Genomic DNA, 27,646 nt, shown 5'->3' with positions numbered 1-27,646 from the left:
CTCATTGCTTACGTGAAAACTCCATTGTATCGCTGTGTTGTTCGATTGGGCATCATTCCAGATTCCATCATGCTCTGCCAGCTATTAGGCATGGCATCTAAACCACAGAAATGTGTTCGAAATGAAGCAAAGGATGGCACCCCATGTTCTCTTGCTCTTTGAACATTGACTGATGCCAAATCCATTCCAAATTGACGGTTGGGCTTTTCAAATAAGTGATTTGTTACCTGTTCAAAAATATTATGAGTGTTAGATAGTTCAAGAGGAGATTTCAACTTGAAGTACACTGATGGCATTGGAGTGCTAAAGACCTCAAAAAAGTTTTTCATTCGTAAGGGTTTAGGAATTTTTTGAACATGGCTTGGAAAGTTTTTGATGCCTCGAAGTGTTTTGGATTCTTGCAATTGCAACTATAGTAAGACTATAGTAAGTGCACTTATAAGACCACAAGATAGCTGTTTTATTTTTAAAATACACTTGACAAATTCTAGTGACTCAGTGGCCAGTACATAAAAAGAGTAATTTTTGTGCGTTTTAGAAGAATTGGAAGTTGCATGCCTTTTGGTGGAATCGCTACCTTTTCCTCTTGCAGAAAAACAAAATTTTATAATTATGACATCTGTCTTGACAACTTTTATGCGACATTATGGAAAATAATCCAAAAGGATGTGTTGGTAAGAAAGCTTCCTCAAGAGTGGCTTAGGTGCTCCAGGATTTCAGTCTGCCACTTAGATTGAGTGCCTGCACTTATAATTAAGGATTTATTTTCTTGTGAAGTTTCTATTTGGCAATTAATGCCAGTTTTCAATGCCGCTTCCTCCATATAAAATAATTAGGGGCATGTAATGTTGTTTACTGTGGTAAGATGTTCTTTTCAGTTTAACTATTTATTTCCATGATTTTTATATCGACTGCTAACAATGTCTTCAGACTGGTTGAATCATTTCCATATCATCTTTGGTAAGTTCATGGAAATGTAAATACTGAAATATAAATTAATATGGTGCAAGAAAATGTTGTGTCTCCTAAGATAATGTAAGATTACGCAAGGACTTCCCCTTCTCTTGAAATGTTATGCAAAACATCAAGTATGAGCAGCTTAAATTTTTGCAAATAGTCTCTTTCCTGATGTTTTGGCTCTCATGATTAAAGTGAGGATAGAGCTTTGGAACCTATGGAATGGGGCACGCACTAGGGGTGGGGAAATTGAGTGGTGTTGGTCCGTATTTCTCAGCGAGGGTCATAGTTTGGGTCGTGGCTTCGGGGCCCTCCCAAAATTTGCTGTGGCAACTGCCTGCATTACATCTGCAGTGGAGGCTATTGCCCAGGGACCACCAATCCTATGATGATCAGTTTTTCGTTGCAGTGAAATTTCATGACTGCTGCCAAATCGCTTTTAAGAAATATATTGATAAATCAGGCAGATTTCAGGAGCAAAAACATGCGGAGACCAAGCTTGAGGCAAAATTGTGTCCAAGAGAGACAAAACTATGTCCATTCAGATAAGAACCCCTATACATTTTAGCTCTATGCAAACAAAATTCATGTATTAATTGATGAAATATATGGTTTTCTGAGGCATGCAAACAGGGAGCAAAATTGTAATACAGGCAACCTGCATACCGACCATAGCGAATTTCTGGCTACGCTCTTGTTTTCAACATTAAAGTTGAAGCAGTACCACAGGTAAGGAAGTTGTGGAATATCATAAGATATTTAACCTTTTCCCTACGTAGGCCGTGTTTTTTCAGCTTGAATTTTTCGACGCTAAAGGATGAAGGAGGTGTTTTCACGGCTTGAATTTTTTGACGCAAAAGGACGAAGGCCGTGTTTTCACGGCTTTGCGGTCAAGCATGCCAAGTGGGTTCCAACCGCCATTAGGGTCCCTCGGCGCGAGCAGTCCGACCCTTTCCTATTGTCCGTGTGGGGTTTAACTCGGCCCATTCCGGCTCTTAGTGCCCCACTCAAGGAAGGTGCTCATGGTCACTTATTTGTTTATGAGTTAGAATAACTAAAAACGTACATGTTGCATTTATTAAAAATCAATGCCAGGAATTACATTCTAGATATTCTGCTGATTCATTTCAAATTTTAAACGGAATGCTAGCGTTCATATTAACGGAGTTCATCGTCATCTAGAACAAATTTTGGAGACGCTAAGGTTAGATGTTTAATTGTAATTTTTAAACCTTATTAGCAAATTTACAGTAGCGATTTTGTTATGATTTAAATCTAAAGATATACATTACTCTGTTAGCCACATTCTAAGTGTACATTTGCGGTGAAATTTGGTGAAATATCCGATTGAACTCCTATGAAAAAAGCGCTCGTAATGTAATAAAATATGATTCTCTTCTCTTTCTTATTTCATGCGTATTATGAATTTATATTTATCTAAGTGAAATTGCTTTATAAATATAATTTAGCCATTTCAAACTACAAATTTGTAAGATTAAAGTAGTTTTATGAGAATTTTTCTGGAAAATATTCTTGAAAAAAATTCGAAAGGTTTCATTCTTATATTTTCAGAATGCTCGTGGAGAGGAGATGCGAATGAGGAGTGTGAATTTGGGCATCATAGATCTAAAATATTTTAATATCATAAATCGTAAATAACTAGAAGTATGCTTAGTACATTGAAAGATTTCATTCCCTTGAAAGTACTTGTTGGTCTATGACAGCGTCTCCCAACCAGTGGGTCGCGGCGTGGCTCTTGAAAATGTACCAAATTTAACTGATTCACCAGATAATTCAGTCAAAACAATGCCAGAAGTCACACTAGCCTCACAGACTGTTTATTTGTAATATTGAGTAATTAATAAACCAATTTTGTATAGTTTTTTTCACTACTAAGATGTGTACATGTTTATTTACATTTCCCATATCCTTAAGTTTTATACTTAGTATGTTTCCATTTCATAAGATTGACCAAATGTATATAAATACCAATTAAGTGAACAATATGCATACATACGTATTTGTATGTTTGTGTGTAATCATGGGTGGGGTAGGGGTGGGTCACGAAAATGGAAAAAATTAAAAGGTGGGTCGCTAGACATAGAGGGTTGGGAACCACTGGTCTATGATATAATGCCCTTTTGCTGAAAACACTAAAAATAACCATAGAACTTGGTTTAAAAGTTCTAGAGGCATTGCAAAATGGAAGGTGTACATTGATGAACTGACATTTGCTGCAATAGTAACAATGAAAAAAATTAAATAGCCCTAGCAACAATAAACTGACCGCAAAAGTATGCAGTGATGGGCTGCCTTCAAGAAAAGGGTCGAGGATTATATTTGCCCAGGGGCCGAGGAAAGGGTCCGGCACCCCGCTTGGCAAGGTCATTCAGTGGAGGAAGCGACTACATACCTGGACAATTCCTCACCAAGAAACAACTCTATACAGGACGAAAAAGAAATGCTCAAAGCCTTCGCGGAGGCAAAACCAACTTTCCGTGAAGGAGCCCGGCGTGAAAGGGTTAGTGAATAAAAATATCTTAATGGAAACATATCTGTCATCAGTGTGGCTTGATGCCCTTATAATGAGTTGAGGTTCCATCTTACTCGTTAAGTTTGTTCAAAATGAGAAACACTGCTGCTTCATGATGGACCTATAACAATGTAGTATGCTGAATAAATTAAAACATTTATTTATTTATAATAATTTTCTATTTCTATACAATTAAAAAAACTACATAATCTTGTACTTTACCATTAATAAGGGAGCTGCATAAGAAGTCAGACATTGCAGTAATAGTCAAAAGCAAGGGACTGAGATGGCTGAGCCATTTGCTGTGGAGGGATTGAAATGCATTGCTAAAGAGAGAATGCAAAGAAACACTTGAGGCAGTGGCAGATCCAGGTAGGGTGTAAGGGGGGGGGGCCTTACCCTTATAGCCTTACCCTTGGGGATCCAATTTACTCTAGATAAAATGGTTATTTTGTTTGGAACCCCATAACTGCTGGGAGGCCTCCCACCTAGCCACTGATTGTGGATCCACCACTGTCTAGAAGCAAGTAGGCCAACATTGAGGTGGAAAGGACAAGAACAGGAAGAATTGGGAATGATAGGAGCAGAATTGGAGATGACAATAAGAGGGCTTGGCTTTCTGGCATGGCGCCAGAGCTACTTGGTTTTCTTTGGTGACCCCACGAATAAGTATAAAGAGTACCTATGTGTTTTAATTTCACTAAATCTCGAAGTTCCAACAAATGGCATAGCTGACATGTGCAATATGTGGTGCAATGTTTTGATTGTGATGGGGGGGGGGGAGGGGAGGGAAGCGGCCAAGGGATGGATTATATGTAGTCCAATGAGTGGCTCATTGAACTACAAGTGATTTTACACATCACTAACAAACGCTTTGACTGTTCTAGGCTCGTGAGTGGTGTTGCTAAGTGAAGGGTCAATATGAGTGCAAGAGAAGAGAAGTTTGTGCCTTTGTAAACCCTCAAACCAACCTCCTGCGTCACCGCATCGTCCATGGCTTGTGCTACTTGATTAGCAAGTCCCACAATGTATTCATCATAGCGTCCTGGCTTGTACAGGTCAAAGGGCTGCCTCAGCATCTCACTTAGCCTCTGTGATCCTGGAAAAGGCGATTCATCGTACTAATATGAAGGAATTTTTGTGATAAAAAGATGAGTGCCTCAATAGTAATTAAAAGTTCCTTGCCAGCAAAAATCACTGGCACAGGTTTTGTCACTTGTGATGAACCATTTGAGAAATGTAATAAAAAAAGGAGGGGTCCGATCCACTAATTTGCTGCTTCCAATTTGGTTTTGGTTCTTGGCATTGGTTATAGTCGTACCCAGTTATGGTTCTTAAACAAGTGATTCATTTTCATAGGTTAATTTTCAAAAGCTGTTCAGGTATTATGAAAGTTACCTGGAATGACACATTTATGTATCTCACAAATGATTTCCTTCATGACATCTCTATTTAAAGTGTTTATGGAGTAAAAATGCTCTTTTGTTTTCAAATTGGGTTTGTGCACAGTTTTTATTGGGTGCTTATTCTTTTTGGCTCCGTTTCAGATTCCAGTCATGGGCTCCCCCAGAGATCAGAGAAATTTTGAAGTTTAATCCATTTTACTTAATTGGATTGATATTACTAATAGCATGGTGCTAGGATTAATAAAATATCCCTCAGAAAGCCGTAAAACTCACCGTGTTGACCCATTTATCTTAAAATTCCGCAATTTATTAATCTCGCACCAACCGCTTATCCTGGTGGGTATTCCATACCCCCACACACCCTGATATTAGTTGCAACTAAACCCCCCCCCCCCCCCAGCTTTAATTCCTAGCTGCGCCCCTGCCAAGAACCAAATCAACCCATCCATCTTATCAATTATTCATTCTTTTACATCACCAATTCAAAATGAAGGGCTTCTGTATTTGTAGTTCTATGGTGCTTTTCTGGAAAACTACCGTAATATGTAAGAATTTTTTTTTCAAAATTTTGGATGTGTAGAGAATTTCCTATGCTCATATTGTATTCTTAATTCATGCATTCCCTTTCAGATAAAGGACTCATGATCACACTCTATCTCACCTATGTAACTATTTGAGGCTGCACTCCATCTTTCAACAGTGCTTGGAAGTAATGAGTGTCCAAATCGGAATGCTGCTGTGATGAAGGAAGCTGTGACTGTTGCATCCACGTTCTCATCATAAGCGTTGGAAAAACCCTGTAAAGATAACAGAAATAGCTTGACTTATTATGAAGGATCTTATTATGTGCTGGATTGGAAATTTCTTCATGAAGGCTAAAGGAAATGATTAAGCACTTGTGATTCCACTCTGTGTTTGCTCCATGACCTGAGTTTCAACAATTTACGCCTTCAAGATCAAAAAAACTTCTGTGTGTTATTCATATTCATGAAGGATACAAGGTTTTCCCGGCGAATAGACTGGAGGAAGAGTTCTTGGGTTTCCTGCCGGGTCCGTGGGTTTTTCAGCACTGACGTTTCGAAGGCTAATTCTGCCATCGTCTTCAGGGTATATTCATTCACCCGGCTGGAAACCCGAGAACTCTTCCTCCTATTCATATTCATGATTTCAATTCTTTTAAATTAAAACAAAAAAAAATTTTAACTCACCTCATCTAGTAGATTTAATCCAAATGCCTTCATTGTATCTTTCCCCAAGAGTAAAGGCAGGAATTCTTTGTATGTAATATGTTGAACAATGGCTGCCATAATATGTCGAGTTTCCTAGGAAAGAAATATAATTTTCCTTACTTCTCATTATAGTGTTAAGAATGGTCGAAATGATTTTTCAACTTGGTTTTTTTTGTGCTAGAAACTGGTTCTCATGCACTTAGTATTCCAGATCACTCTACACCACCATTGGCTGATTTACATGGCCTTCATTCTTTAGCATCAGATGTTCACGTCGTGCATATACACAGCCTTCTTAGGGAAACGGTTAATCATTCATATATGTATGTTCTTATTTTGAAGCTCCCATTTGCATAGTGAGAGTTTTTTCATATCAGTGAAGAGTGATAAAAACTAACTTGTTATGAATTTTTTTTTGGATTGTATGCATATACAGACCTGATACAGTCTTTCATCGTCCCAGTGTGGATTCAGTTTAGAGAGCTCTGTTGCCATTCTGTTGTGCTCTCTCACGAACATTGTGTGCAAGACTGCTAAAACCAACTGCTCATTCACGCGGTCATCTCCTGTTTCAAAAGATCACTCAATTACTCAATGGAGGGCAATAGAAAGCTCTCAAAGGCTGTAAGAGTAAAGACTGTAAGAAGGAGAATCATATTCAGGGTTGAGGGGAGGTTCTTCAAGGCTACAATTTGAGTGGGGACCTCATTTCAAAATCATTTTCTGTGATCTGGATTCATACTTACAATTAAAAATTGCCATAATTAAAATTTAATCAAAATTAAAATTTGCCATACCTTTTATGAGCAAACCTTTAATATATCTTTGTAACCTATCTTTAACTGATGGAATTTTTCCAAACTGCCTCAAACTAAGTAAAGTCATACCTACCACTTCATAAAAAAGGAAAAGTAAATGATGTAGAAAACTTTAGGCCAATAAGTTTGCTACCAGGAATCTCAAAAGTATTTGAAAGGATAATGTTTAACCGTGTAGTGAAATACTTGGAAACAAACTCTATACTTTCCAAGCATCAACATGGTTTTAGAAGAGGTAGTTCAACAACTAAAGCCCTTCACGAATTCGTCACCAAAATACTTACTGCAATTGATACAAACAATTTGCCAATAGGGGTATTCTTTGATCTCACAAAGGCTTTTGATATTGTCAACCATGAAGTCCTTCTGGAAAAACTAAATAAATATGGGATTTCGGGAATAGCTAATAAATGGTTTCATTCGTATCTACAGGAAAGATTTCAGCTGGTTGAAATTTCTCATTTTGATTCATCGGCAAACCTAAAGCTAAATTTTCAGTCTGCCAAAAGAGCAATGAAATCTGGCGTCCCCCAGGGCTCGATACTCGGGCCCCTACTTTTTTTGTTGTATATAAACGACTTACCAAGTTGTGTCCCAGAAGCTGAAACTGTTTTATTTGCAGACGACACTAATGTATTAATTCAAGGGACTACTCCAGAGTCATTACAATAAAAAATAAATTGTACCATGAAATCTTTTCAAAATTGGTTACATGATAATCTGTTGGCCATAAATGTCCAAAAATCTGTGTGCCTAAATTTTAGCAAAGAACAATGTACATCAGTACAACTTAACGATGTTGACCTCTTATTTGCAGACAATGTAAAATTCCTTGGTGTTGTATTCGAGCCATCCTTAAAATGGTCCTCACACATCAATTCAATAATACCCAAGCTAAGTAAATCTCTGTATCAGCTTAGATATCTTCGCCTTAGCGGAAGCTTTAATATTCTGAAGATGATATATTTTTCTAACTTCCAATCCATACTGGCATATGGCATCATTTTATGGGGCAGTTCCTGCCACAGTGCAAAAATTTTTAAATTGCAAAAGCAGGCCATAAGGACTCTCTTCAACCTATCTTATAGAGAGTCCTGTAGACCTTATTTTAGTAAGGCCAGTATAATGCCCCTACCCTCCTTGTATATTTTTGAACTCATTCTGTTTGTTAAAAATAACATGAATTTATATGAGTTAACACACTCAATGCTGAGAAAATTTATCATAACACACCGCCACGCGGAAAAAATATTTTGCAATAATATCAGATATTATGTCTTCCTTAATCGTATACAATCATACATAGGTCAAAATTATTAAAATTTGCGCTATTAATAAAGAAAATATTAAATATTATAATAAAATTATAATAAATATATAATAATAAAAAGAAGGCAAAAAATCTGCTGAAAGCAAACGACTTGTATCCAGTCACAGGAGAAGACACACTGAGACGCTGGGCACAATTGCAGGGTCTAGTAGAAGACGCGGAGGCAGATGGCGGGCCGAGAAACCTAATGGGACCGATGCCTTGTATTCAAGGCATCCGCGTCCTAGGCTAGCGCGGGATGCCTTGAATTCAAGGCATCCGCATTGAGTGTGTTAAACTGCAACATTCACCAGCATCATACCAGGTCAAACCTAGATATCCACATCAAAACTAGATCTACCACACTAAATACTGAGGGTCCATACCACAAAGGAGCAAAACTCCACAATTCACTCCCTCAAAATATTAAAAAAATCAACAATTTTTTTAATTCAAAACTGAGCTAAAAAATTTTTAATACAAAAACCTTTATATTCTACTGATGAATTTTATGCTGTATGTAAAGAAAAACTTAAATGAGTTATGTTGTATGTAAGGAAAAACTTAAATGTAAATTAATGTATTAAATATTGTCCTGATGTATCTTTAATTGTCATTTGCATACACACTGTGTTCTATTGCCATCGTTTGTTTGTGTTTTATCCTTTATGTAATGTAACTTGACGAAGCTATGCAATTGTATTGCCTTCAGCGAATAAATTATTATTATTATTATTATTAGATACCCCTAATTTATGCTAAATCAATCTCACAATCATAGGCGGATCCAGGGGAGGGGCACGGGGGCACGTGCCCCCCCCAGACCCTCAAAAATATGCAAGGTTTATAATTCGGTCCCATTATTATTGCGTTCGTTTTGTATTGCGAGATATCCTTGTGCCCCCCCCTGAACAAAATCTTGGATATGGCCTTGCTTGTGCCCCTCCCAGAAAGAAATCCTGGATCCGCCCCTGCTCACAATGATAAGGAATATAAATTTTTGTTTTTGTAAATAATGTAAATTCAGCAGCCATGTATGCTCATGTATTAGCTGGCTACAAGGAAAAATGTTGTGTTATGCAGTGGTGATAATTATTAAATGGAAGGAGGATGAGAAGTTATTGCACGGGAATGCTTGGAGTTCTAAAACAAGTTAGCCCTTTCTATAATCATTTGCTATAATAGTATTATTGCAGTTTGGTGATGCCTGATTGGGAATAGCAGCAAGGTCATAGTCAAAGGGTCGTTTCAAAGAATTCAATGTGTTTTCATGCATGTTAGTTCTTTACCTGCCAAAAAGCAGAAAACATCCTTATTTGGGCGAATGCATCCATCGTCAGGAAAGTTCAGCTTCAGAGGCAACAGATCTCGAAGGCCAAGTCTTCTGAATATAGGTAAAGTTGCAAGGAGGCCTCCCTGTAGAGTTCTCAGTGAATCAGACACCCTTACTGATGATCCGTAGATGAAGTTTGCATCTATATATGATGTGAGCAGGTTGAATTGCACTCTTGGTCCTGTCAACGAATTTGGGTATTCTATTAACCAGTGTAGTGCCAATTCTGATCTGAGTGATTGGAGTAAAATTTGCAGCACTTCTCTTCCAGATAGCTCATCAAAATTATATTATTTTTTGCATTTTGTAAACATCATAGGATACCAATGACTGAATAGCTGATTTTTTTAATGAAAATTTTGTTTCCTTTGCAATAATTTCTTTATTGTTTGTGTACCTAAATTTGAAATCACAAAAATTTTCCCCCCAAAGCTGGCATATATCTTAATATGAAGTACAGGCTTGAAATAAATTTTTCTTCCTCCTCCCTCTCAATCCAAAGGGGTTTTCATATCAACCTTGCTAATGCCTTTGGTTCTAAACAGGATTAGTTACAGAGTGAACTTAAGTAATCATGCTGTTTTCTTACCCAGCCTGCAGTCTTCTCTGACGCCAGCAAAAGAGCGTGAAAAATGCATGCACTTTTGTCGCCAAGTCCCGTAGAATGGGTCCTCATTGGGTAATATGATGGGCATGCAGTTGGGATGAGGCCTTGGGGAAAGACAGCAGTCTGGTTCCTCCCTCGTCCTTTGATCTTATTAAGATTAACAAAGAGGAAGGAATGTTCAAAGGTTGTATTAAGCTATCATTATGGTTGGTCAGGGTTGGATGTACAAACTGTCACATTAATTGTGTGTCAGTTATGATCTTATGTTACACATTGTCCTTATGACGTTGTGACTCTTGCCAGCGCTCATGCGTGTCAGCGAACTTTTTCAGTGCTGAAGTGCAGTGCATAATTAACTGGCTAATTGTTTTCTTGCATTATTGGTGATCTTGAATGTGCCCTAAGAATTACTCTCACAATTTGGAGCCAAATGTTCATAAATAGGTTTCAGGGAAAGTGCGGAAAACTTGCACAGAATATTGAGAAAAATTGGGTTATCATTTTCTCTCTTTCTTCAATACATACTATATTTACTGGAAAATTTTCAAGTACTCATAGTTATCTTTTGCACTTATTCTGCTAGATGGTTGATCCTAATATGTACCAAGTATGAACCATGAGCAAAAAAAGCTGGGCACAGCAACTTACATATGCACTTGTGTTATAGTTTACCGTTGAAAGTCTTAAATTTTAATAAATTTATTTGAAGCTTTTATGTTACATTGTCACCTTTTGTTTCTGCTGTCAGGGTTAGGTCATGGTCAATCATTTGTCCCCATGCAACAAACAGCAGGTTTATTGTGTTGTCGTGGTAGCCTTCATTCCGGTGCACCTTCTCAGAGATTAGACGTGGATTAGGTAGAGGCTTTCCATCATGACTGGCTCTGGGGATACTAAGACCTGGTATTCAAAGCAATAAAGTATTTAATTATTGGTATGATGATCAGGTACCTAATAAAGGAACTTAAACCTACTACAATGGGAACTTTTGATTAACTTATATAAATGATAATATTTAACTTTAATGTTGAAAGAGAAGCATACAATTTATGCTTGTCTAAATGATTACTTTCTGTCCATATTAAATACAAGAGGAGACGAATTTAGCAATGTCATGAACCATTTTGGTAATTGATTTGATTGTGGTGCATTGGCAGGTTATGGAAATTTTTTGATTATCTGTCAGATGCCTGTTGCCTCTGTATTTGCTCTTAAGTCCAGGTGCCTTGTTTTTTTTTCTGGAAGCAAATTGAATAACCCTGCAAAACTCTCCAAGCTTAAATAGCAAATGTGATTTTGTTGCTATTGATAAATATTTTGTCAAAGATTTTTTCTTAAACTTCTGTATGTTTCGACAAAAATTAATTGTAATAATTTTTTTTCAGCAAGAGTGACCATGTATGTTATTTGAGAGGCACCAAAAACCACGACGGCACAGAATCCTCCATATCTAATTCGTATGCAGATAGTATTCATTGACTACCGCTACAAAAAGCGACGGAGCGGTAGTCAATGAATACTATCTGCATACGAATTAGATACGGAGGATTCTGTGCCGTCTGGGATGTGTCCACGGATGTGAATTAATAGATTTTCTCTTAATAAACTCTTTATTTCGTATCTGTTTTGTTCTCTTAGTTCCAAAAAAAATCATTCAATAACATGAATGGTGAATGAAAAACTTATTTAAACCTGTATACAGGGAAGCCGACTTACAAAAAATATTGGAGGGGGCCCAAACCGGGGATCTTGCCGCAGGAAATTTTATAAGTAGTGAGTTTTAAATTTTTTAAGCATTTTAGAAGAGTCATATGATCAACATTACAACCCTGATAACTGGAATCTCTATAACTGGATACTCTGAGGAAAATTGACGAGCCTGGCACATTTTTTCCTCTCACCCATAGTGTTTGAGGGGGCTTGGTCCCCCTCAGGCCCCATGGAGCCAGTGCCACTGCCTGTAAATGAGTTTAACTTTTTTTGCCTCCGTAGTTGACTGTTGTGGCCAAAGATACATTTTCCATGGCAAGGACCTAAGTTAACCATTGGATCAAAGTATACCCAAAATTTTGTAGTCTTACATTTACTGACTGTCACAGTGGGAATCTAACGATTTGATCGTTGGATCCTTCTTCCTCATAGAATGGTCCTCCAAGATTGTTGGAACATTAATTGCGTGTGCTTGGTTTCGTTAGTAGTAGGACCTGCCCGCCTTTGTGACGTGCGGGATTCCTCGTCCCTTCCCTTCCTTCCCTATCCCCTCCCAGGAGGCGTCGTCGAGCTCCCATCGCGGCGGCGCCTCCTTCCCTTCTCCTTCCTGTCCTCCCCCTTCTGGGTGCAGGAGTGAAAAGCTCGCGCTTACAGACCCTGTCCCGGGAGTGTGTCCTCGCGAGCCCACCCTGGGGTTTCGTTCCATTTGTCACAGTGGGAGGTACCTAGCGATTTGATCGTTGGATTATTTAGCCTCATAGAATGACACTCCAAAATCATTAGAACACTAATAGCTTTGCTTGGTTTCGCTATTTAGTTGGGCCCTCTTCGCTTCTATAGCGTTGAGGTGTCTTTCCCTCGTCCCGTCCCTTTCCTTTCCCAGAGGTATCGATGGGCTCCTATCGTGGCGGCGCCTCTTTCCTTTTTCCCTCCTCTCCTCCCCCCCCCCGGGTGATCGGGCGTATAAGCCATGGGCTTGGTTCCCGGCTCCGGTGCGTTGTATCCCTGAAGGGTTCACCTTGAACCCTCATACTCTGTGTCACAGTGGGAGGTATCCAACGAAATGATCTGTTGATTTTCTCCTTCTTCCAATTTCGTTGGTAAATTAAGTTATGGATTTGCTGGTAGTGGGCCCTGTCGTCCCCATGGGGACTGTATTTCCCCATCCCATTCCCTTCCATTCCTATTCTCTCCCGGAGGTGTCGACCGGCTCCTATCACGGTGGCACCCCCTTCCCTCCCTTCTTCCTCCCCCTCCGTTCCCCTCCCAGGTTGCCCGGTGTGTCAGTTGAATTGTTGGGCCCCGGCCCTATTGGGTGTGGGCCTTCAAAGGGCCCTCAGTCATTGTCACAACGGGAGAGTCAAGCCATGCACTTCAATAATTTTTGTCTTTTGCAATGAAGGGAAGACATCATAATCAGAACTTATCTCAATGGTATAGGAATGCATTCTAACTTAATTTTGTCTGGAGAGAGTTGCATTGAGTGTAATATTTTAATTTAAGCTAAGAAATTTTAGGGAATCGTCCTACCATCTGCGTAATCAGGAGGCAAAAATCTCCTGAAGGCCACTCTGGCTGAGCCCCACGTTGGATGTGCAAGGTTGTTGCATGAGCCGTCGTGCATTCGGAATCGCCCTCCAATTGGCCCTGGGTTGTCGCACGTCCTCCCCCCTGCAACAGAAATTCTCTTAACATTCCTCTCATCTGATGAGAATGAGAGCAGATTTGAGTAGATTTGGTATTTTCACAGAAATCAACTCCATTACTTACAGGTTAGGGGCGGTCATAAAACAACTTTTTTCGAAATACAAAGTTTGACATGTTTCAAAATGTAGCCAGAGGTACCAAATGAACAGAGAAAAAATTTTATTCCTGTAGGTTGACATCCTACGGTGGTACCAGGGCCATTTATTTTAGCTTAGGCAACCCGCAACACATACCCTCTTTTTGCTCTATTTTGGCGATAAATGTCGAAATTTAAATAGTTTTTTCAGCCAATTCTGCACCAGTCATGTCTGAAATTGTCCAGGTAAGCAACAAAGACCGAATACTCACGTTTTTTTATGCAATCATTGGTACTAAAATGCAAATAAACATTTAAAAAAACTTTGAAAATTTCTTGATTAATGGTATATATTTTGAATATAATCAACAGATTTAGGCGTTACTTGGTGGAACGATGAGATATTCATGGTTAAATAAAAAACACAGTACTATTCCACAACCTTATATTTTTGCAGTCTACTGCAAAAATATAAGGTTGTGGAATAGTACTGTGTTTTTTATTTAACCATGAGTATATATTTTGATTTGGTGCACTCGTATGGGCATGATCGCACTAATATGACCCTACCGTTTATATAGAACAACACTTTTCCCCTCTCCCATCCTAAAATAAGGATCTCCTCATCTCCCTATGGCCCCGCCTATGAACTAACATCAACGCACTGCTCAGGCAACATCGTCTAAGAAAATGGCTCCGTGTTCCAAATTTTGCCATTCTTCGCCCACCACGAGAGCAGGTGCCACTCCGGCTCTCAGTGAGACCCAGAACTCGCCACGTGGAGGTGGCTCCAACTCGATCTTCTCCCATTTTTACCCACCCTTCAAGTCTTATGATGTACCACTTAAGATGCAATCTTGTTTGGATCCAAAATTGATGGAAAGAAATGGGAAGTAAACAGATTGGAAGGAGGTGATCTGCTGAAGACCATGTAAATACAAATTAAAAGGAAGTAACATTTGCCGGTATTCTCTCCTCTTCCTCCATTTCCCCTCTATTCTCCCTTGCTATATATATTCCCTGTACGCTATTGATGAATTGTCTTGTACATGGGGATGGCCTTTCCCAAGGTTTGGGAGGCAAGGATTGCGTGCCAAAGTAATTTTTTATTGGAGAAGCAAATTTTTAAAAATGAATGCATTGGCGTGTTCTTCAGTGGAGAGTCATCTTCAGTTCGACGCTGCTCGACAGTTGTCTGGGACATATCTTCCCACATATGAAATTATTGCAAAGTTTTACAAGTAGGTGGAGATGAAAAAGATGCAATAAAGGAGAGAATTTTATCAATCGGTCCAGGAGATTGCCCATATTGTCGCCGATAGAGTGGACCAAGTGTGAAACGACACATCTGGACCTGTAATGTCGAACCGCGGCATCCTCATGGCAGTTTAGAGATACCAGTTGAAATGTAAAAAAAATATGATGAGCACTAAGAAGAAAAATTCATCTTTTGTCCATCAAGACTTGAAAAAATTTAAGGAAAATGTTTTAAGGCTATTTGATGCTGCTCAATGCAAGTGTCTTCCGAAATTGGCCAAGTCCAGTCGTAAGCCAAAGACTTAAATTAAAAATGAAGAAATATCATTCCTTTTAGACCAGAGATTAACCAGAGAACTAGTGATTGGGGCCATTGATTGGAAAACCACAGAAAAACATGGGAAGAAGGCTGCCAAAGAAAAAATTTGATAAAAACAGAGGAATCATTTTAAAAGAGGGCATCAACATCCTTTGCCCTGAAAATAGGTTCTAAACTCAAGGTTTTGTTCTTTATAGTTCCAGATGATTTGCCACCTGTGTTCAACGATGAATGGCAGCCATCCTCCCGCTCATCCTCAAATAGCACGTAGTGCAACATCTTAAAGCAGCCTGTGACCTGCCAATTGGTGGAAAGGCACAACGTATCAAGCGGTTTACAGTAGCCCTTGTGACTGCAGCGTTTGAAGACGTCGGCCAGGTCACACCTGAAAATGCAACTATGACTGTCGACCGGAAGAAAATTGTGCACTGAAGGAAGAAATACAGAGAGCTTGCAACTGCAGAGGATATGGAAAAGCTTAGAGACCAACCGAGGATAGCATTGTTCTTCGAGGGTAGAAAAGACAAGACGAAAATCAGGGAATTGTGCAGCAACAATAAAGTGCGCATCACGACTCAACTGAAGAGCAAGTTGGTATTCTTGCAGAACCGGGTGGGGTTTATTTGGGACATGCATCAACTGAGACAGGAGATGCAGAATGCCTCAGAGGCTCTATCTTCGACTTTGTCGAAGCGGCTAGAATGGACACGTCTTCCAAATGGTGCATCGGTTGTGATGCAGCACCTTTGAACACCGCGACCGGCTGTGAGGGAGGCACTATATGTTTTATCGAAGTGCACCTCGGGCGTGCCTTATGGATTTGTGTCCTGCGTTCAAATGAACTCCCTCTTCAACATATAATGGAGAAATTTGATGGGCCAATGACAAGACTAAATAGCTACAGTGGGTCAATTTGTCGCCAACTGAAGACCTGTGTGCAGCTACCTCTGGTGAAATTTCAGACGATTGATCTTGGTCTACCTGATCCTGATCTAGATTCATCACTCATCATCACACACCAAAAATATTCGCTGGACATGGCTCGAGGTATTGCCAGGGGATATATCCCACAAGAGCTGGATGATCGTGATAATGGGGAAATAAATAACAGGAGATGGGGAACAACGGCCAACAGAATTATCCGCGTTTACATGGGAACAAGACGACCAATAGTGGCTTTGAAAACAATAGCCAAGATAATCATGAAACTCTATATTCCTCTGTGGTTCACAATAAAGAAAAATTGGAAGATTACAGAAGGAGCAAAACATGCCTGGGAAATACTTATGACAATAAGACAATTCCCTAAAAAGTACAGTTCTTGAGAAATTCATCCAGAGCAAAGCATTCTTCGCTCATCCAGAGAATATCCTCATTGCAATGGTGAATGATGAAAGTGCCAAAGTGCGACGAGTAGCCTTCCAAACGATAGTGCAAGTAATAAAGACGTATTCGCAGAGGAAGGCATCAGGGCTTTTCACATCTCTGAGCAGTGCGTTGACATTAGTTCATAGGAGGGCCATAGGGAGATGAGGAGATCCTTACTTTAGGATGGGAGAGGGGAAAAGTGTTGTTCTACATAAACGGTAGGGTCATATTAGTGCGATCATGACCATATGTGTGAACCAAATTAAATTATATGCCATTAATTAAGAAATTTTCAAAGTTTTTTACGTTTCTTTGCATTTTAATACCGGTGATTGTATAAAAAAACGTGATTAATCGATCTATGTTGCTTACCTCGACAGTTTCAGGCATGACTGGTGTAGAATCGGCTGAAAAAACCATTTTAATTACGACATTTATCGCCGAAACAGAGCAAAAAGAGGGTATGTGTTGCGGGTTGCCTAAGCTAAAATAAATGGCCCTGGTACCACCGTGTAATGTCAACCTACAGGAACTAAAAATTTTCTCTGTTCATTTGGTACCTCGGGCTACATTTTGAAACATGTCGAACTTTGAATTTCGAAAAAAGTTGTTTTATGACCGCCCCTATTACAGGTACTTATAAATAGAACAATGTGCTATTCAATTTGCATGCTGTAAATATGTCTTTACTTCAAATTTTTATTTTCTCTCTCACAGTAGAATATGTTTTAAATCATCCATGAATTCCATGCTATTGCCAAATAAAATGTGAAATTGTAAAATTTTTGAAAATAAAAAGTTTTTATGTTATGAAATATAATTAACCTTGAGTTCATTGAGGTTCGCATCCATGTTTAATTCAAAATATTGATGTCTGGATGGGGAGGTGGATTGTGGGGGATGCTCTTTCCAATCAACCACTTTTACCTTTACTTAGTCCTTAATCTGTGCCAGAGCCCTGAGAAGGATGATGCTTTCCCAGTGAAGTGTGCACCATGCATAGGAACATTTTTACTTCCCCATACGGAGCTCTCTGGGGGAGTAAAATTTAGCGCTTATGCCTTGGAACCCAACTCAGCAGGATGCCAGCCCCTTCCCCATCATTACCCTTGAAAGGATTAGCAGCAGTCTACTGAAGCAATAGTTTTATTGAAGCAAACATTGGTTGTACCAATCATTGATTTTATGTAGAACATGACATCCGTTTGTCCTTTTGAGCAATACATTTTCAACCAATTTCTAGTGTGAACATTAACTGATAGAAGAAATTTTCAATTTTTTACTGCATTATGTTCCTCACTGTAAAAATATACGTTAGTTTTAATGATAGAGTTTCAATTGAAAATTGTAGGGTCTCAGAGTAAACCAAATTGGTCTGTTTTATGTTTTATATTTTCATTAAACTCTCAGTATTTGTTCATAATAACATTGCCAATACCATTAGTTTGCTGCAAATTTATTGTGCTCTAATTAGTGGGCCTAATCCCTCGTTAAGCTTTGTAGCGAGGGGCAGTGGGGTGCCTGAGTTTATTGCTTATTGGCACATGATCACTTCCCCGTCCCCTCTATTGAATACTGCCGACGTTCTTTCGCTTTGGTTGAAAAATGTGTTCATGGCTACAGCCGATGATGGGCACAAAAGGTTAAAACTAACAATAAGTGCACATTACAAAATTTGGCTCACTTGATTATTACTGACACAAGTCAATTAGATCCGAGGGAAAATGAAGTACATATATGTACTTACATGCGAAGTGATTGTGTGTGGGCAGTAAGTGAAATCAACTCAACTTACCGTGCCACCAAAGTAAAAAGTATCTACAATTTTAATGTTTGTTTCTGCAAGTGATTGGAAAGTGGTTTAAAAACTGCCAGGATCCTGTATTTTTTTGAGACTATCAGACTTTGCCATAAAAATACATATTTTGACAAGGAAGGACATTAATGTGCATGAAATGCATATACCCTATCAATGCAGGTATAGTTTTCTGAGCGTTCAAAGTTTGTTAACGTTCTGCAAGACATTGTGTCTTGCTTCCATTTTTCTGTACCTGCTCTTGTCTGCAGGAATCGAGGGCAGAAGGCTGCAATTTTTGTCTTGAGCGTGTTTATCCTTGGGAGGACTTCCCACATTTCTTCCTTTGTCAACTCATACCTGCAAAAGGAATTGTTATTGAATCAAGTAGTACTAAAATTAATTGATGACGATAGAAGATGTATTTTTCTGGGAGTAGGCAGAGCATATTTTGAGTTTCTAAGAGCATATCATGCGGAGCAGGTAGTAGATTTGCGAAATCCACTCATAACCCTTTTAAAGCCAGTGGTGCTCCAGACACTTGATGATAAGGCACGTACGAACAATAGTCATACTATGTGTTTTAGTTGGTACTATGTCTAAAATGTTTGCAGTAATGATTTTCATAATTATCTGAGTAATGATACTGAATGACCAGGAAACTCTCTCTGTATTAAATGTATGTGGGCAGGAATGAAAGTAAATACGACAATGAGGGCTATGTTCCAGATTGCTGTGAATGGAAAAGGTCATAGGTCATGTATAGTGGAACCTCCTTAGGAAAAGTTAGAGATTACTTTGAGTATGACAGTTTGCCTACTCTTCCCCATCATTGAGAGAAATCTGGTTGTAGATACATATTACTAGGACCAGAGATACAGACAGGGCCTACACCAATGTTGCTTCAGGCCATAGTCTCACAGTTGAAATCAATCAAGAACGTGCAACAAAAGACAGAATAAGAATGGGTGTTTGGGTAATAAGTTATGATAGCAGATTTTTGATCAGGCACTTAAGTTGTTCTAGCAAAACCAAATATGTATACTGTTCTGAAAGATTTGGAAGCCCATCTTATAGATAAATAGACCATATACATATAAATAAATATTTCTATAGCAAGCATGGGCTGAGGAATAGGGTTGGAAGATATGATCATATGTGCATGTTTTGCAATTCAGAGAAATATCTTTAGACCATCATATCTTGCTAACCAATTTTCTTTTTTTTTGTCGAGGAAAATTTTTTCAGTTCACGAGCGAGGAATTTTTGAGTGGTTTTGGCAGTGGTCACTGGTGCAATGGCAGTCTGAGCTTCTCCCTCCCCTTACCTGTCCTTACTCTGAGACGTTGTTGGGCTATTCACGGCAGAACACCTGTTTGCTAATCATTCCTAAAATCCGTCTGAGAATGAGCAGAAAAGTCAATGACCTGGCTTCTGGAGAGTACTCCCGTGAGATTTGAAGATATTGAACTTTAATTTTTTCCATTTGCCAACTCTGCCAAGTGCAAACGCGAACATGTAAACTAGCTGCAACTTAATGGTTAAAAATATTGTCTTTTGCACTGTACATATGTGAGTTAAGCATCATTCTGGCTTTGGTGGTGTGAATGAGGTGAGCACTTACTCTTGTGATAATATCCTTGATGTCTCAAGCAATGTCTCCCCCAGATGAGCTATTTGAGCATTGTCAATGGGTCGGTGTGGCGAAAAAGGAGAACGGAGGTTCGTGACCTTCCTGGCTTTGTCAAAGGCATCGTCCACTGATGAGTATGAGATGCATATGGTGACTGCATCGTCTAAATCTACCTTCTCTTCCCTATTGCGTCCACCGGTGCGTGTTTTGTGGTGTGAAGGGCCGTCTTCATAGTCCCCCTCGTCCTCCCTTCCCTCGGGTTTTTCTACGCTGCAAAAGTAAGAAGAAACCGGTGAATGACCTCTAATCTCTTGAGCCTGTTTCACATAGGGCACAAGCTTGCACATATTCAAGCTACATCTTAGGCCTATGTAATCATTTTAGGTTTGGGGAGGGGCTATTTTGCCCCCTTGCATTCATGCATTTGTGCTTGCTTTCATGCAATTTACACCTTTAAATTTTGCAGTGCCTTTCCTACGTGATCTAGGTTATGCAATTATATGTGCCTCTCGTAAAATGGACTTTGGTGATGGTGATGTTGTTTACCCTGGAATAGCTAAATATAGCTATGTTACAGCTTCCAAAGAAATAATTGATTTAAGATTTTAGATTAATAATTAAGGCCGTTGAATTAGATTTTTTTTAAAATGTAAACTTTTGGGTAGAAGTGAGGGCCATTGCTTAATAACTCAAAACAAATACTTTGGCATATTTAGTGGAAAAGTTTTGTTTTCTTTGATGTCATCCAGCACTAGCAATGAGCCAAACACTTGCAATTTCACTTTGATAGAGCAATTCAAAGCACATATTTTTAGATCTTATGCTTTTCAAGCTTCACCTGTCGAAGAAGTTCAATTAGCAGAGCACATATATTTTAGAATTTATATGTTAATGACTTTTTCTTTGTTTCTCGGTGGAACTTCCTTTGTTCCTTAGTAGAAGGCTAGGAAAGCTTTTATGTCAGTTTTTTTTGGAAGGGTGAGTCTTCCGTTGAGTTTGAAACAATTGGACTTATTTTAGTTGCCCAAGCCAATGAGAGAAAATTGTGAGATAGATTGCAGAAGACTTTCAAGAGCTTATTTGATTGTCAATTGATGTTGCTAATTTCCTTGCTACTGGCTACATTCAAGGAAAAGCATTTCTCATTGTCTATCACAATGATAAAAAATTAATCTCCATCCTAAGGAGAGTACCATATTTATCTGATAATAGTCCCCTCTTTTTCCTAAAATGCCTGTGGTAAAAGTTAAGGGGGGGAATATATTCCTACGCATTTTTTACAATTTTCCCCAATATTGAAGCTTCAAAATTAGAGAGGGGGTACTCAATTTGGAGGGGGACTATATTCAGAGAACTACAGTAAATGGTCATTCAAACTTTATTATGTTTGAAAATTTGATGTGGACAAAATACTAGTTTCACACTACTTGGCTCGCATTTTTTTATTATTTTGACCTTCATAGTCGGGGATAGTCCACATACCTTTGCTGTTCACCATGAGAATAAGTTTATGCTGTGTATTTACAACTGTCTTAACTTTTCACCATATTTTAACTTATTACTTGCAACCCTGAACTGAAATAGAAGCATACATACATCATACTGGAAGCCAGTGATGTTAGAGTTGCCATGTATTATTGTATGAACCTATACATACTTACTTTCGTAGTAAAAAAATGGCACATTCATCGTCTTCGGACTCAGCCAAAATAGAGGCTTGGCTTAGAAAAAAGTAGCTTGGTAGTAGGCATAGCAGCACAAAACCCTGGAGTCGGTACCTGGTTTGGATTTGAAGAAGGGACAAAGTTAATTAGAGAATGCACGTATAAATTATTTAGATTACTAAGGTTAAGACATAATAATGACTAAAATAAGTTTCTGGTCAAAAAAACCATCTAGTTTAGGTTAATTTGCTACAATAAAGTTGCAGCTCTTCATAGAGTAATTAGCAAAATGCAGTTACTCATTTTGCTTTGAGAGTAGTCTAATTTTTTTAAGGATTGTGATTGTAATTGTGTGTTCTTAAGATATGTTAGGTAGGGATCACTCTGTATCTGATAGTTCCTTGTAGGGCTACATCAAATTATTAGCTAGTAAACAATTTCATTGGACATTTTACCAATTAATAGGTGCCAGTGATTAAGCCATTAATGTTTTGATAATTGAACACTTTTCTATTTTAATAGTTTTTAAGTGGAGTAATAAAGATTGCTCCCCATTTCTGGGCATATATTTTATTTGGGTGATTTAGTGATGAGAGTTTAACAAGAATTCTAGCTTGCTTCTTCAGGATTAATGTTTGCGAAGCTTTCATTTTTACATATACCAAATGCATAATATGTTTTAAAAACAAGCTTACATCATTACTGATTTAGAGACCCTTTCATTCTACATAATTGTGATATGAAGTTACTTTCTCTATGCCAGTAGGTTTGTTTTTCCCTCCGAATTGTACGTGTACAGAAGGGCAGATATTTTGGCTGTGATAAGAAGCGGAGGGTGGCACGGTCATTGGAGGAAGAAGAAGGGAGGATGATGAGAGGGAGAGGTCACCCCAGAAGGAAGACGAAGTCACGGGGAAGGATGGAATGAATGAGCTGAAGTAGCGGTTGAAGACAATTGGGGGGGGTTTGGGGGAGAGAGATGGCACAGAACGGAGGAGTCTGAAGAGACAAATTATGGGCGAGACAAGCCAGGGACGCAGCTGGGAATTAAGGCTGGGGGGGAGGGGGGTTATGTGCACCTAATACCGGGGTGTGTGGGGGTATGGAATACCCACCGGGATAAGCGGTAGGTGCGAGATTAATAAATTGCGAAATTTTAGATAAATGGGTTCAAAATGGTGAGTTTTACGGCTTTCTGAGGGATATTTTATTCATCCTTTCACTATTCTATTAGTAATATCAATCCAATTAAGTAAAATGGATTAAACTTAAAAATTTCTCTGAGCTCTGTGGGGGGGGGGAGGTTTTAGCCCCCAAAACCCCCCCTCCCTCACTGCGCCACTGAGACCAGCAATGGACTTGGATTTAAATGAGTGTTTCACAGTATCAGCAGTGATTAAAACTGTCATCAAATTATTCATGGGCAGAAATTGAGACAAATGTGAATATGTATCAAGGGTGGAATATGTACTCCATACTTTGATGATTTTTGGGGACGTTGTATCAAGTCAACTAATCAATTGCCACGAAACCAGTGTATATTGATGTTTTTTGGCCAATATTAGTCATCTTCGTCCAAAAACGTATATGGTATCTCACTCACTCACTGAAGTGCGTAACCCAAGGGTTGATTTGGATTGGAGAGGGTAGAGCCTACTCCAAGCTAAGCCTGTGACAAGCATTGATTTGAGGTAGTGTAGCCAATTCCTTTCTCTTGGCCAACACACTCCACAATGGTTTTTGTTTGAGTGTACTCAAAGTCCTTTCTCAGATTTTCATCCTCAATCCTGTGAAAAATATAACAAGGTAAATTTCTTTGTTTCTGTTTAAATTTGAAAGTTGAGGCAAATATTGTGACAAGATATTCTATTTGGATAAAAATCACACCTGTGAAAGATCGTAGTGTGTGTTCAGAAAAGATTAAAGGAAGAAGTTTAAGGATTTACGGTGCGGAAATATAGACACTTAGAATGTAGTACGAGAGAAGATAGGAGGCATTTGAGATGTGGGTGTGGTAAAGAATGGAGAAGGTGAAATGGATAGAGAGGAGGAGGAACGACGAAGTGCTGGACATGGTGGGTGAGGAGAGGCAGCTTTTAGATATGAGATACGGAGGAGACAGAAGGTATGGATGGAGGGAGTCTGGGGTGATTTGGGGCCCTCGGCTTGGGCCCCCTTTTCTGGCGGATTCGGCCCCCTCCGGGAAATTTTGGGAAATTACATGCCTGGAAATGGATTTTGGGATTGTGACGCTATTATGGCTCTGAAAAACCAGATAAATAGAAATTTCGTAAAAAAATACTATGAAAAGTGAGAAATTCACAGCTTATAAAATAAATAATGTAATATGGTTCTATTATTATTCAGTGATTTTTTTTCCATGAAACTGCACTGAAATATAAAAAAAAGCTTTTTCGAATAACCCTTTCAATAAGCATCAGGTTCTCTTTATTCTTCTGACACTTTTATTTTATTCATATTTTATATAATCATTTTACACTGAGTATGCTGTGCATAAATTTCGTCAATTAACTAGTTGAAATTTATAATTACAAAAAAATACTGGTCCAAGTAACCTGAGTCCTTCTTTGTTCCACCTTTCGTAGAAGTATGCTATGTTCACGATACACGCGACCGCTCTGGGTGGTCCCATGAAGCGGGAGGACCTCTGCGATTGCCGACCTCTGGCCAGACCTGCAGGGAGTGCTTAGCGGGGAGGGGATGTTGAAAACAGTGTTTAGAGGGTAGACTGTTGGGTAAACGAGGGAGAGGAAGGAATAGAATAGGCAGTGTAGGTCTTAATTTTCTGATGGATTTCCTTTACAATAAAATCTTCATAAAACTGCTTCTGAAAGCATTACACCTCACATCATTCTTTCGGAAAAACATAGCTTTGAGTGAATTCAGTCACTCCACGCTTTTTTATTTCCCCGACCTAGCTTTCAAAAATTGAAGCTTGTCATTATCAAGGCCGTTCCTTGAGCGCACTGCCGAAACCCAGATTACAGAAATATATTCAGGAGTGAAATTATGAAAAAGCTTTATTTTTCGAGAGAACGAAGTCATCAAAATTCCCCGAAGTGCATCCTCAATGAAATTACGCTCCGGGCTTACGGGTTTGGGGGATAAGCCCCCCCCCCCCAAAGCTCAGAGAAATTTTTAAGTTTAATCCATTTTACTTAATTGGATTGATATTTCTAATAGAATAGTGTAAGGATTAATAAAATATCCCTCAGAAAGCCGTAAATCTCACCATTTATCTTAAAATTCCGCAATTTATTAATCTCGCACCTACCGCTTATCCTGGTGGGTATTCCATACCCCCACACACCCCGGTATTAGGTGCACATAACCCCCCCCCCATCCTTAGTCCCTAGCACGCCCATGCACTCACAGGTGAGGGAATTGTTGATGCTGCAATGCAGCGTTACAAGCGGATGCATTCGAATTCGTTCGAAGCGACGCTCAGCGGGTGAAAGTCTCTGTTCACCCGTCAACTGGCACGCTCAAATTCTTCGTGTAAACAAGCCCGCGAAGGCAGCTTTTGTGACGCATCCGAAGGAACTTTGAAAGAAGAATGCGTGCAGCGATCGCTTAGGTTATTATATTAATCCTCGGTCAGGCATAAAAAATTACAAAAGGATAATAAAGGACATAGAACATGGTCGGACACAGTCTTGGGCAGGGGTCAAGATGTTTTGTCATTCTTCCCTCGACGCTAAATGCGATACCTACACTGCGAAGGTTCCGAACCGTTTTGATTTTAAAGATTGAATTTTTTCTCAATCAAATTCTTTGATCTTCTGTCGGAATTTATACCTCGCGAGAATTTCCGAAAAAAAAACGAAGTTGAGTTCAATATTTCCAAAACCCTAAAAATCCACTTTGGTGAGGATATGAGAGAAACCTTAGACAAAAAACCCTTAAAACTGCACACAAGGTTTTTATTAGGGTTTTCATGATTAGGCTTGTTTTGTTTTGTGCGTTAGGCACGGGGCCTCAGTCATTTAAGCCTTGAGCCCAATCGAAGAAGACAGATCAGCCGGTCATTGGTCAATCCATTGTCAGCCCTCGAAAAACAAAAAACACTCGTGAAGCAGGGTGAATAAATCGCAGGGCCATGGGGGGAAGGGTCAGCTGCCCCCTCCTCTCCTGAAAGCAAAAATCGCAAATGTCTTTAAGGGAAATCAGGGCTGGATTGAAACGAAAGTTTTCAACAAAGTTTCTTTAAACCTACGAAATATGATATTAGAGTAACACTAGTGACTAAAATGAAAATATTTTTTTTCTAGCAAATAATTAAAAAAAATTAGTAAAGCGCTGCAATCATTTTCTTAAAATGTTGGTTTCATTAAGCTTTTCAGTGCTAAAATGTTGCAGCTGGAATGACCATAGCTTGCCCCCCCCCACCCTAGTTTTGATCCTGGGTACGCCCTTGCGACTACATATAGAAGAAGACTGTAGTGTAACTCAAGAGGTCGAAAGGCCTTGATTTAGTTGTTGGATTACCAATTTGTACTGATTTTTATTCTATTTTCAATTGCGGCCCAAAATGGCGGCGCCTCGTAAGGACCAGGGAATGCGGCAGAGGCGGACTCAGCTGCATGCATCGATTTATTTTCCAGAGTTAACTTCTCAATTGCATTTTTATCCGTGCCATTTCTTCATTCCCAGGTGAGTTCTTCCACCATAGGGTAGTTTCCTTCATCAAAGAAAACGAAAGGCATTGATTGCTATTCGTTACCCACCATTATGGTTTTCATAATATACAAATTATTTGGTTTTATAAATCCCAGTTTAGACGAATGTTAATGGTCAATTGACCAGTTAATGGCCAGATTGGCGCCCATGCGATGTCACTTCACGTGACGTCACAGGGACCTAGTTTCTATACGAGTAGGTAGCAGTTTAACATCGTCTGAGATTACCAATGCATGCATGAGGCACAGAGCTCAGGGAAACATCTCTTAATAATAACCTATTAAAGCTGCCTAAGGTCGGAAAGTATCCTTCTAACTATTAAAAGCATAGCAAGTGGACTTTTGCCTCTGCGAGATGCTGGGGTCCTCACTTCGATGAAGTGCCTATTCCGAAGTTCTGCCAGCGCCCAGAGAGTTGTGTGAGAGTGAAACGGATACAGCATTTGAAACTTCTTCTGAGGTCCATTTCTGATGCTGTGCGCCGTTTTCCTGGGAGATTACAAAGCTGATACTTCTGTAGAGTTAGCAAATGAGATCCTTTAAATTCTAGGGACCTTGGATGCATTATATGTATCAAGGAAAACCATTTACATAGCCACTTGGACCTCTTTACAGAGACTTTAGGCTGAGACAAGCGAAGAAGAAGGAGAGGTAGGGGCGCGGCGAGGAATTGAGGCTAGGAGGGGGAGTTCAGGCGAAACTAATACGTGGGTGTCTGGGGATATGGCATACCCGCCAGGGTAAGCGAGAGGTGCGGGAACCCTCCCCCAAAAAAATTTAGGATAAATAGTGAGTTTTATAATTTTCTGAGGGATATTTTATAAATCCTTACAAAATTCTATAAGTAATATTAATGCAATTAAGTAAAATGGATTTAACTTAAAAAATCTTCTGAGCTTTGGGGGGGGGGGGGGTATTATCCCCCAAACCCCCCCCTCTTAGCTGCGCTACTGAGGTGAGGTATTTCATCCGAATCAGGAAGATGGAATACTCACATTATGGCAAATGATCACTGGAACCTTCAGAGATCTTATTCTGCCGAAAGCCAATTTCTCGGAAAAGAATCTCCAGAAGTGCGGACTCTTTTTCGCTCTGCTTTTGTTTCAATTGAGATGTAATTATTAATGCGTTCGAATATCTTTCCTCAATTGCCCGAGAGAATATTAAAATGATATCCGTGAGTTTCTATTTCCTGTCTCATTGGCACCTTCACTTTCGCACGGTG

At 39.2% G+C, this 27,646-nt stretch overlaps 1 protein-coding gene across 1 annotated transcript in view; it reads right to left on the bottom strand.

The window, feature by feature from the left end:
* LOC124163908 (peroxidase-like) overlaps positions 1–27,646 on the bottom strand; it is a 57,186-nt gene that overhangs the window by 6,082 nt on the left and 23,458 nt on the right. The window contains exons 2-13 of the mRNA XM_046541016.1: positions 21,719–21,835; positions 20,049–20,327; positions 18,681–18,784; positions 13,433–13,573; positions 10,922–11,092; positions 10,175–10,339; positions 9,542–9,766; positions 6,564–6,691; positions 6,105–6,218; positions 5,558–5,693; positions 4,462–4,589; positions 13–227 (exon numbers count right to left, since the gene is read on the bottom strand). Of these exons, the coding sequence (XP_046396972.1) occupies positions 13–227; positions 4,462–4,589; positions 5,558–5,693; positions 6,105–6,218; positions 6,564–6,691; positions 9,542–9,766; positions 10,175–10,339; positions 10,922–11,092; positions 13,433–13,573; positions 18,681–18,784; positions 20,049–20,327; positions 21,719–21,835 (1,923 nt within the window). The remainder of the gene's footprint in view (positions 1–12; positions 228–4,461; positions 4,590–5,557; positions 5,694–6,104; positions 6,219–6,563; positions 6,692–9,541; positions 9,767–10,174; positions 10,340–10,921; positions 11,093–13,432; positions 13,574–18,680; positions 18,785–20,048; positions 20,328–21,718; positions 21,836–27,646) is intronic.

Source organism: Ischnura elegans, chromosome 8 (assembly GCF_921293095.1).
Source record: "Ischnura elegans chromosome 8, ioIscEleg1.1, whole genome shotgun sequence".
NCBI classification, from domain to species: Eukaryota; Metazoa; Arthropoda; class Insecta; order Odonata; family Coenagrionidae; genus Ischnura; species Ischnura elegans.
The sequence above is the reverse complement of the archived record's forward strand: the minus strand, read 5'-3'. Positions and strand labels throughout refer to the sequence as shown.